This window comes from Myiozetetes cayanensis, unplaced genomic scaffold, assembly GCF_022539395.1.
Source record: "Myiozetetes cayanensis isolate MyiCay16 unplaced genomic scaffold, myiCay2020 scf344, whole genome shotgun sequence".
Classification (NCBI taxonomy): Eukaryota; Metazoa; Chordata; class Aves; order Passeriformes; family Tyrannidae; genus Myiozetetes; species Myiozetetes cayanensis.
The window spans coordinates 18,191-30,275 of record NW_026087571.1 but is presented as its reverse complement, the minus strand read 5'-3'; the positions used below and the strand labels follow the sequence as shown (position 1 = coordinate 30,275).

Genomic DNA, 12,085 nt, shown 5'->3' with positions numbered 1-12,085 from the left:
CTTTATAGAAAAGATGAGTTTCAAAATAGCACCGCTCTGCTCTCAAAATAAATGTACATAGATAAACACACATATACATATTGATAGAATAATGACCATTTTGCTGTGTGATTATAAACCCAAACAAGGTAATACCGATTCCCAAACAAATCTGCCCAACCAGGACAGGGGGATCTGACAATTCTTGCCACCTGCTGTCCCAGGGGAGCCCACCTGGGCACCATGGCAGGAGCAGGACAGGCATTGCTGGCCCTGCCTGTGCCACCCGCCTCTTCTTGCCCCACCACTTGGCAGCAGATGCTGAGACAAGAGAAACTCTCAGGGTGACACCACTGTAGGTTTTTCCTCTTGCAAAGCAGCTTGCCAGGCTCTGGGGGGGCTGTGCAGGGCTGGGTCATCCTGGTTGCTCTGTGGAAAGGCCGGGTGTCCCATCTGCCCAAAGACCTGTCTGGCCACACAGTCATCTCCCCTCATCCCAGACCTTCCAGCTGGGAGGAACGAGGCAACAGCTATGGGTGAAAGCCCTTGGCTTCACAGCAGAGGTTTTGATCAAGGTCCTTTTGGGTGTTCTTAGGATTTTTTTTTAAATACAATCCACATCCCCCTGGGGGTTTTGAGATCTCAGAACAAACCCTGATGCTTTACCATAACCTGGCAATAACAACGCCATGTGCCCCATCCGAGGGCTGCAGCCCTCTGCCAGGATCCCTTCTTGTGGGCAATCTGCTTTTCCAAGTCTTCAAGTGTGGCCTCACCTGAGCAAGTGAAGGTGCTGAGGAAACAGCGTGAGGGGAAAGGGTGGGGGGCAAAGAGCTTCTGACCCTTGAAGAAGCCTAAAATTCTGCCCATCCCTGTTAACTGTCCCTCCCTTCCCCGGGTGGGCTCTGTCCCCAGTGCCCTGCACCCAAGCCAGCCCAGGCTTCCCCAGAAAGGCTCTTTTTCTCAGTCAGGCTCTGCAGGATGGCCACAGTGTTCATCTGGAACTGCCCCAGCGCCTGCACTCGCACGGGCTGCGGATCTCTGTGTGCCCTTTGCCTTCCTCTGGGATGGGGGGGTTTGGCTGCAGTCAGAGCCACAGCCCCACAGTGCCCCCACGGCTCTGCCTTGTTCTGTACAACTCCCTTGTCCCTACAGCCACCCACCAGTCCCAATATGATCCCAGTCACTCCTGGTCTCTCCCACTATATCCCCGTTGCCCCCAGTGTGGTCCCACTCACTCCCAGTTGCTCCCAGTAGCTTCTAGTATGATCCCAGTTGCTCACAGCCACTCTCAGTCATCCCCAATTTGGTCCTAGTCGCTCCCAGTATGATCCCAGTCACCTACAGTATATCCCAGTTGTGCCAACATGGTCCCAACTGCCCTCAGAATGCTCCCAGTCACTCCCAGTATGTCCCCATGTACCAGGTTCACTAGGATACATGTCCAGAATAAAGACAACAGTCATTCAAACACTACAAAAAATCTTTTATTGCTGTGAGAGTAAAAAAAAAAAACTATTAGCAAAGAGAATCAAAAGCTAAAAAAGAATACAAAAAAGCTACTTTATCAATTGGCATTCATACAACACCACGAAATGCCACTGTTACAGTATTAGCTAGTAAAAAGGGAAATTAAAGGGATAAAAAAAAAGATATTTCAGCTTAAGAACTGCACACTACATGGCTATCAGCTTACAATGCTGACAGATTACTGAATCATTCTGTAACTTACAGTCTCCCAACCTTAACAGAACATTGATTATAATAACATATATATGTATATAAGAATATAACATGCAATACAATTTAATGAGTAAACTACTACTACTAATTTGATGAGTAAATTTAAACTACTACTACTAATTTATTACAATTCCCCCCCTTCATTTATTCATAAATTTGCTCATCAAATCTTTCTACAGTTTCTTTGGTTGCTCTTAACAGAGAAGACTGCTCTCCCTTTATGTCACTGCTCATGTCTTCATAATACTGCTTGGTAGTGTAAAGTTCCATATTGTTAGTCTGTCCTTCCTTTTTTGTATTGTCACTTATATTTTCATAATTTTGTTTTATAGTCATGAGTTGTATGTTTTCAACCCTTTCCCTGATGAATTTTGTTACTTTATCAAGAATGCATGGGCCAAAGGTAAATGCTGCTAGCCGTGTTATCAAAGGCCCTGCTAAGGTAGTTAAGAAAGGTGTTAGCCAGGGGAATTGATTATGCCAAGATTCAAACCAACTTTGTTGTGTTTTCTTTTATTTTTTCCTTTGTTCAAGTCCATTACGTAATTCATGTGGGGGTACCTGTGGTTATCAATTCCTTAATAGTTTTCATATCATCTAATCGAATAATACTCCATTTCCACGGTTGGTGCAAATTTTTCACAGTGGTTTTTACAAGTATTAAAATCAGAACAAGGATAAAGAATTTGGCCATTTTAGTCATTAGTAATTTAATTCTCTAACATCAGTGGTATCAATTATAGGCAAATAACTCCACCATAGTATCTCTCTGCCTTCCCTTCGTCTACTCCTTTGCAGGGAGCAACGGGGTTATCATTTCTTCTTGGCAGCAGAGATATTCTTCAGGAGCGTGTATGTAGTTTTTAATTCTTTTTTTTCACCACTGATTAGAATTCAAAATGCTATTTACTTGCTAATTCGATCCGACTAGGGGTAAGGGTTCTGTGTGTTGATGTGCAAGTTAGGAGGATTAGTGTATGACTTTACCACTCGGGCATTAGTAATATATTAGCCTTCCCACTGATCATGTTCCCAGACTGAGGCCCACTTGATGAAATCTTCTATTACTAATGGGTCATATCCTAACTCGTTACTTCTATTCTCTAATTCTCACATAAACTTTCTTATTATATCAGCATCTTATTATATCGAGTAGTTCTTGTCTCTGAAGTTGTGCTTCTAAGTCTAATCAGGCTAAGCTTCCACCAATATCGTTTAATTGAGCAGCCTCCAGTATGTTAGTAAATTGTATTTCAATGTTTAGCACTTTTTTTATTCTATTCCACCGTCTCAGAATGTCTCTTAGTCTATTCCATGGTTTTGTACATACATTGCCCATGTATTTAATTTTTATTTTTTAATTTTAATTCCCATCCACAAAATATTTTGTGGACTTCTGCTTTAGCTAGCAATTCTCTGCTAGATTCACTCCAATCGATGTTTTCAGTCTCATTCCTTCTACAACATGGGCAATGTGGATTTCCCTTCAGTGAGACACAACACCACTGTCTATTACACTTTATACATTTACAAACCAACCAACTATAATGTCCGAAATAAGGATGTTTAACACAAGGTATTCCAAGGGGATTAGGAGGCTCTGGGAAATCAATTTCTAATTCACAACAAAAAGGTAATATAATAGGTGTCCCAATTATCTGAGAACTTTTAAAATTTTTTGAATTAGAGTTTCATGAATAAGTCCCTTACCTTGTGTATTAATTAGTCCTCTTTCCTCCCATATTTTGCTGAAAGTATGAACTACCCCGTATGCATACTTAGAATCTGTAAATATAGTGCCTGCTTTTTCATCTAATAACTGTAAAGCTCTCAACAGCGCATATAATTCACAAGCCTGAGCTGACCAAGTCTTATCTAAGGGTCCAGATTCCCGGACCTGAAAGGTTACTCCGTCTATTACTGCATATTTTGACTTTCGATTTCCATTAACCATTTTAGAGGAACCATCGATGTATAATTTCTCCCCTTCACTCAACTCCTCCTCCTCTAAATCATAGGTTTGGTTGCTCACATTCTCCTGACAATTCACGTCTATCGGATCCATGAGGGATCCCTTGTCTCTGACTTCCACCTCCCCTTTGTCCTTCTCGTATAGCTGCCACCAAAATCCTTGTCTGTCTCCTCTGCATTTTCACCTGCCTCCCCTGCATTTCTTCCTGTCTCCTCTGCAATTCCTCCTCTTTCCTTCATCTTTCTTCCTCTTTTTCCTTATTTCTACATACATATACTTTCTGAGTTTCCCTTAACAAGTCATCCAAACCTTTAGTTTGTCAATCATCAGGTTTTTTTTAATTTCCTCCGAATATCCTCCCACGATCCTTGTACAAACTGCATTTTAAGCATAGCTCCCCTCATCACATCATTCATTGGATCCAAGCCAGAATAAAGCTGGAAGCTTTTTCTTAATCTTTCCAGCCAGTTTGTAGGTGGTTTTTTTTTTTTTTTTCTGATACTCTTTAAAGGTTTTGTCTATGTTCTGTCCTCTAGGGACTGCTTCCCTTATACTCTGGACTATAATAGTCCTTAAATCAGTCATGTGAGCCCTATGAACTGGATCCTGGTTATCCCAGTTAGGTCTCTGAAGAGGCCAGTTAATATCGGCAGCCAGACCCTGCTGATGCGTCTGGTCCCAGTGTCTCATTCCTGCCGTTCTAACCATGCCTCGTTCTTCCACTGTAAATAATATTCCCAAAATTGCTTGCATTTCCTCCCATGTGTAAATATTTGGCCTTAGAAATTGGTCAAATCTTTCGGATACTCCTATGAGGTCTTCTAACAATTTCCCCATCTCCTTTTTAAATTCTCTCACAGCCCCTGAATTTAAAGGAGCTGACACAAATCCTAACCCAGCATTTTGTCCTCCCTTTGTTTTTTCCCTGGTTTGGCTTCTCGTCACTCTCCTGCTACCAGTAGGTGAGGGAGGTGAAGAGTCCTCAGATAAAGGGGGTTCTGGTCCTGTTGGGGCAGAGGGTTGAAATGCTGGTGCTGGAACGGGTGCAGGTGGTGGAGGGGGCGGGATATATGGTGGAGGGTATCTTTGAAAATCCTCCAGATCCCAATTATTCTTTTTCTGCTTTTTCGTTTCCTTTAAAGGAAACAAGTAATGTGTAGTATCTGATTTAATCCATAAACTAGCATACTCGCTTTCTTCTGCACAAAACGGCTCTTTGTTATTCACATACAGATTTAAAGCCTGACATATCCAGCCCTCAAATGAACCGTATACTGGCCGATACAAATGATCCTGTCTTATTTGCTGCCCCCCCCCATACCTCCATACAATAATGCACCATCTTTTCTCTTAACTTCCCTTTTCTAGAGGGATAATCATTCCAATATCTGATCATAATTCCTAAAGGACTGTCTGGGGGTATGGTTGGTAACCTTATCACAGACTCATTCTCAAGTTTTTTTTTCCTCTCCTGTGGGGTATCCTGCAACTTCTCCTTGTGATCCCCACCTCCACCCTCCTCCTTGGGTTTTTCCTCACTCTTAGGGCTGTCCTGCACTAATTTACAGCCACCCATGGGAGCAGAAGATTTACTTTTCTTCTGCCCCATCTTCTGAAGTGCCTTCTCTCACACACACACACACACACTTCATTCGCTGCCCTCCGTTCATGACTTGCCCCCTTGTGGGGTACAAGAACTGCACTAGTGGGAGGTCCCACTCACTTTGTCCAACGGACGTCTCAGCCGTTTACACTCCGGGATCCCCTCCCAACCGAAAGGGGCCGCAGACACTTACCTCTCCCTGGGTAAGTTTTTGTCCAACTCCTCGCATGGACGGTCCCTCCCCAACCAGACGGCACCGATACTCTTACTCTCTCCTGGAGTAAGTCCCCGTTCGAACCCCTGCCGAACGGACCCCTTCCCGACTGAAGAGGGTTTATTACTCACTTCTCTCCCTAGTGAGTCTTCGCCCGGGTATGTGCACATAAATTACAGGGTACTGCAGTGGTTTATTTGCTTATTTGCTTTTTCTAAATCTTTTCGGTCGGCATTTCAGAGTCTGTGCTGCAGGACTCCCTCCAGGACCATCCAAAAAGGATGGGGCGCCTGCCCCAGAGGGGGTTCCTACTGCCCAGGAACTGTGATCCGAGTCATGGCATGAGAAATTGTTATAAGTAAAATGAAACTGAGTTGAAATATAGTAATAAAAATTTATTGAAGATTTATAGAAAATGCAAATAAGTAAAACAGCATGCTGGGCGGCCGAGGAAACCCCTGCTCCACTCACAGCACGCAAGCGCAGTGAACAAAAACAGTAACTTTTATTCCCTTATCGGTTTCCCTCCCATTGTCACTTGTTTTTCTATTGGATCTGAGCTTTGCAGGTCTGATTCTGGTTGGCCTCTCTACATTCTCGCTTCAGTTGCCAGGTGCTTTCTCTTCCCATAGTTCCAATCAGTCCCCTGACCTTGAGGCCTAGTGTGCAGGCATCTCCAGATGTCCATCTTGGATATTCTGTATCGTTTCAGTTCCTGACTCTTCAATCCTTGTCCTTCCTTTCGTTACTTTAGGTGTGTTGTGAGACAATAAGCTTTTTAGAAAAATAAAATATAAAAATATTTACTTAAAAAGGCACAATGCTTTGTCTTTCTAGCTTTAGAACTGCAAACTTCATGCTTTTTCAGCTTATAATGCTGATAGATTAATGAACCATTCTACAACTTACAGTTTCTTACCCGTAACAAAACAGTGATTATAATGACATATACATATAAGAATATAACATGCACTATAGTTTAATGAGTAAGCCACTATTACTAATTTGATGAGTAAATTAAACCACTACTACTCATTACAAGTGCAGGCCTTATAAAAGAACTGCTCTCATAAAGCCCATACACCTCATAATGGTGAGAACCTCGTAGAACCCAAACACCTCATAAAAGAGCTCTCATCATGAAAGTTCTGTCTTCACAACACCCTTAGATGTCATAACGGTGCTCTCCTCATAAGCCCATAGACCTCATAAAGGGGCCATCCTAAAGTGTCTCTCCTCATAAAGTCTCTCTCCTCATAAACCCTGTCCACCTCACAATGGAGCAGGCATCAGAAGGTCTCTGTGCTCACAGAACCCATCCACCCCATAATGGGGCAGCCTCAGAAAGGCACTGTCCTCATAACACACCTCAGAATGGTGCAGGCTTCATAAAGCCCCTGTTGTCATAAGGCCCATAAACCTCCTCATGGAGCTGTCATCATAAAAGAGATGTTGCCATAAATGCCATAAACCTCATAAAGGCTCTGCCCTCATAAACACCATAAATGTCATACAAGCACTGTCCTCATACACCCCATACACCTCATGACAGAGCTCTCATCATAAAAGATCTTTCTGCATAAAGCCCATGCAGGTCATAAAGGTGTTGTCCTCAGAAAGCACATTCTCCTCATAAGAGGCTCTCCTCATAAAGGCCATGTCCTCATAAACCCGATAAACGTTGCTGCCTAAAAGGCTGATGAGGAAAATAAGACTCCAGGCCCAACTAGGTAGGGGTCAGAGAAGCAGCAGAGGTTTTCATGAGCCTCCAGGCTCCAGGAATACAAACCCACCCACATCCCTTCCAACGCAGGGGTTACAGTTTTTATAATGATTTCCACCCAATGCCCGTCCCGTCCCCGCCCCGGTTCTGCCCCGCTCTGCCCCAGGAACGCCCGTGGGGAATTGAGTCTGGGGGAGTTTGGAGCTTTGAGCCGCTGCAACTACAACTCCCGGCGTGCCCCGCGCGGAAAAGGGGGCGGGGCGGGGTCTCTGCCGGCGGTGCGCGCGCACAGCCCCGCGGTGGCTGCCGGGAAAGCGATGGCGGCGACAGCGGAATGTGCTCAGCACTTTGTGAGCCTGGCGGAGGCTGCGGCGGGGCTGGGGATGCGCTCGGGGGCTGCGGGGAGCGCGGCTGTGGGCGGGAAGGCTGGAGGGCTCGGCAGAGTGGAGAGGGGGGCTCGGGGGTTCCCGAGGAGGTTTTGAGTTCCGTAAGGGGCTCTCCGGGGGTCGCGGAGGGGATTTGGTGTCCTGAGGGCGCTCAGAGGGGAGGGTGAAGGTGCCTGAAGGGGTTTAGGGGGTCCCTGAAAGGGCTGGGGGCCTCGGAACCCTCCTCGGGGGGGAGCTGTTTAAACGCCATGGCTGCACTGCGCAGGCGCCGGCGGAATTTCAACGAGGGAACTTCAACTCCCATAAAGCTCCGCGCGGCGCCGCCATTGCCGCTCGTGCCACAGCGCCCCCTGCCGGCTGGGCGGACCGACCGCAGGGAAAGCGGGTCCTGATGCCCCCCCCGAACCCCAGAGACCCCCAAAACTCAGCACACAGAGACCCCACAGGGAGGGGATCCTGAGGTCCCCTGAAGCCCATCAGCGTGGTTCAGAAGGTCCCCCAGGTCTCAGGGGAGGGGTCCTGGTGGTGCCACCCAAATTCTTTTCAGGGAAGTGAACCACATGGGGGTAAGGGGATCCCAGTGCCCCCAGTATAGCCCAGTGACCTCTCAGTGGCTCTCAGTATGGCCCAGTAATCCCCCAGTGACCACCAAGTGTTTCCCAATGACCTCCCACTGCCCCCCAGTACAGTCCAATGATCCTCCAGTGAGCACCCAGTAACCCCCAGTATGGCCCAGTAACCTCCCACTGTCCCCCCGTGTGTCCTGGTAATCATCCAGTAATCACCCTGTCCCTCCCAATGCCCCCTGGTTCTCCCCAGGGGTCCCAGTATCCCCCAGTAATCACCCAGTGCTCCCCAAAGACCCCAAGTTTCCCCCACGTGTCCCCAGATGCCCTTGGCCTTTCTGTGAGCATGGGGGGATGGGGCCATTTTGGGGGTCAGAGGGTCCAGGGGGGCCTTCTGCGGGGAAATGGAGGGTTGGGGACATCAGGGATGGAGTTTGGGGACAGAGAATTGGGGTTGGCAAGGGGATAATTGGGGCCATGGGGAGGCCCTGGGGACACTGGAGATACCAGGCGGTCTCAGGCTGCCAAGTGGGAAACTGAGGACAGCAGGAGGGTTTTGGGGACACCAGGGGGGTCTCAGGATTCACTTGGTTCTGCTGCTGCCCCTCCTGTCCCCCCCAGGCCCCAGTAATGCCCCCAAATGTCCCCTAACCCCCATTTTTCCTTTAATCACCTCCCCCCTCAGATCCCTTTTATCCCCCAATGCTCCCGAGACCTCTTTTAACTCCCCAAAATGCACCCAGAGGCCCCCAAAACGCCCCAAATCCCAATCAAACCCCCCAAAGAGGGATCACCCGGCACCCTGGGACAGGAACACAGTGGGCTGTACTGGGGGCGCTGGGCTGTACTGGGAGGGCACTGAGGGGGCACTGGGCTGTACTGGGAGAGCCCTCATCCCCAAAGCCCCTCCCCTGGGCATCCGTGCCACGGTCTGGGAACCACAGCGGGGTTGGATCAAGGGGTGCCCTTGATGATCTGGGAGGTCTTTTCCAAGCCGGCTGATTCTGGGATTCTCTGGGTGCCATTGCCAGGGCAGCACATGCTGGAGGCTCTGTCCACAGGGGATAGATGTGTCTGTGCAGACAGGGAGACAAGGTCGGTCTGCAAAGATGTGGGCTTAGAAAAGCAGGAGAAGTTGTGGGGTGGTTGTGGCAGGAGAAAGAAGCCCCCAGGGCAGTGCAAGCAGGCCCCCCTGGGCTTGCACATCATCTGCCCTCCCTGCAGGTTCCTGTGCTGGAGAGCAGGCCCTGAGGTGTCCCTGAGCAATGGCCCGGAGGTGAGCCCAGAGGTGGCCCTGAGGTGTCCCTGAGAAGAATTGGAAGGCAGAGGTGGTGCTGAGGCAGGAGAGCCCCGTGCTGGGGAAGAGGCTGAGCTGGGAGTGCCCAGCAGCGAGAAGGTGCTGTGTGCATGCCCTGTGTGCCAGGTGAGCTGGGGCTTTGCTGCAGAGCTGCGGGCGCTGATTGGAGCGGCTGCAGCTGCTGAGCTGGTGGCCCCCAGGAACACAAAGTGTGCCCGGCCACGGAGCCTGCAGGGAGGGGCAGGGACAGGGTCAGGGCCACTGTCAGCCCGGGGCTGGCTGGGCAGACACAGCAGGTTTGGGGTCCCCCTGGGAGCTGCCGAGGGTGGAGGGCGGAGCGGGCGATGCCGGAGCTGGGGGACCCCCGGCAGGCTGGAGGGGGGAGCACGGAGAGGGAGGAGCCCCGGGAGCCTGAAACGGGGGGAGCGGAGAAGGGGAAGCCTGGAGAGTGGGGACCCCTGGGATCCCTGGGACACCAAGGTGGAGAACCTGGAGAGGGGGAATGTGTGGGAAGGCGGCACCCCAAAGGTGAGAGTCAGAGGAGAAGGGACCCTTGGGACCACCAGCACTCCCAGCATCCCTAAGTGGTACCCCGAACATTCCAGAGAGAGGAGACCCTCCAAACCCCAGAGGGGAGAGACCAGACAGGGGGAACTCCTGGGAGAGTATTTTTGGCATGAATCTTCATATTTTGGCTGAACCTTAAATTTTTCCATTGTGATGGAGGGGTGTCAATCTCACTATTTTTGAGGCAGTTTATTTCCTGAATGTCAGCGGATTGGGTTTTTCTGTGCTGAATTTTGGTGTTTTGGAGGTTTTTATGGTCCCAGGATGCTGGGTGAGTTCTAGAGATGGACTTGGGCAGGAGGAATCCCCAAGGCAACGCGCTCAGGCCTTGTTTCCCCCCAGCAGGATTTGTCCTTCCCAAAGCTTGAACAGATGGAGGAGGAGGCTGCGAGGAAGACGAAAAAGCCACGGGCCCCCCAGGCAGGTGAGGAGGAAGTCAGTGCCCCTTTGGCCCTGTCTTGTGGTACCTGTGGCAGCCGAACATCGCCCCCGGCTGCAGGACAACCCCGCTGGCACCGCCGTCCTGCCGGGGCCGGGTCTGGGGGATGTCCTTGACCTTCCCTCTGGGCCGGAGGCAAATCCCCCGCCTGTCCTTCTTCCTTCCTGCCCCAGGCCCCGAGCTGAGGATGGAGAGCATGGAGGACAAATCCCCCCAGCAGAGCCTGCTGGGAGAGGCCGTTTTGAAGGGCTCCCCGGCGCAGGAAGGCAGCGGGGAGGAAAAGGCCCGGAGATGCCCCTGGAGGAGGGGCTGCAAAGCCAGCCCAGGGAGCTCTGAGGAGGAAAGACCTGTCCTGTGCCGGGAAGGCGGCCGGAGCTTGAGCCGGAGCTCTGAGCTGGTGGTCCCTGAGCAGCCTCCCAGCAGGGAGAAGCCCTTCGGGTGCTTGGAATGTGGGAAGAGCTTCAGGAACAGCTCCGACCTCCTCAGGCACCAGCACATCCACACTGGGGAACGGCCCTACACATGTAGGGAATGTGGGAAGAGCTTCAGGAGCAGCTCCAACCTGATCCGACACCAGCACATCCACACCGAGGACCCTACCGTGTGGGAATGTGGGAAGAGCTTCAAGCAGAGACCTGCCCTGATTCAACACCAGCGCATCCACACTGGGGAACGGCCCTACACGTGTGAGGAATGTGGGAAGAGCTTCACCCAGAGCTTCAGCCTCCACACTCACCAGCACATCCACACTGGGGAACGGCCCTACACCTGTGGGGAATGTGGGAAGAGCTTCAGGAGCAGCTCCCACCTCCGCACCCACCAGCGCATCCACACTGGCGAAGTGCCCTACTTGTGTAGGGAATGTGGGAAGAGCTTCAGGCACAGCTCCAACCTCCGCACCCACCAGCTCATCCACACTGGGGAACGGCCCTACAAGTGCTTGGAATGTGGGAAGAGGTTTAGGGGCAGCTCAGATCTCCTCGTGCATGAGCGGACACACACAGGGGAGAGGCCCTTCCGCTGCACCGACTGCGGGAAGGGCTTCAACCTGAACTCCACCCTCATCAGGCACCAGCGCATCCACACTGGGGAGAGGCCCTTCAAGTGTGGGGAGTGTGGGAAGAGCTACACCCACAGCTCCCACTTGACCAGACACCAACGGACCCACCAGTAAGGGAAGCCCCTACGAGTGCCCTGACTGCGGGAAGAGCTTCGGCCGCTGCTCCCACCCCGAATGACCCCCTGATGGGAAGGCAACCCCTGGAGTCCAGTGACTGTCAGTCCGTCCCTTTCTACCAAAAAGGGCCAGCCCCCTTTCCCAGGGGCAGGTTGTGCCAACAGAACCCTTTTTGGGGGGTGTGTGGAGATTCCTGCCTTGGCTGGGACCCCCCAAGGTCAGTGCTGGAGGTTGAGAGCAGAGATCTCCCCACGAGCGTTGGTCTGGGGGAGTTCCATCCATCTCTAATTCATAATTCTTGCTTTGGTGCCAGCTTGAGTAGAATTGCTTCAACAATTGCTTTAGTGTAGAGCACTGTCCTATCTTATGCTGTACTACTGGTAGTTTTAGTGTTTCTATTGTGCAGGAAATAATTCTGA

General features: G+C 50.4%; 1 protein-coding gene across 1 annotated transcript; it reads left to right on the top strand.

The window, feature by feature from the left end:
- The first annotated feature begins 9,293 nt into the window (after positions 1-9,293).
- LOC126646436 (zinc finger protein with KRAB and SCAN domains 1-like) lies at positions 9,294-11,727 on the top strand. Its single transcript, XM_050327784.1, has 4 exons — positions 9,294-9,609; positions 10,396-10,474; positions 10,663-11,100; positions 11,642-11,727. The coding sequence occupies exons 2-4, from the start codon at positions 10,423-10,425 to the stop codon at positions 11,725-11,727; spliced, it is 576 nt and encodes a 191-aa protein (XP_050183741.1). The 5' UTR covers positions 9,294-9,609; positions 10,396-10,422.
- Positions 11,728-12,085: the final 358 nt, after the last annotated feature.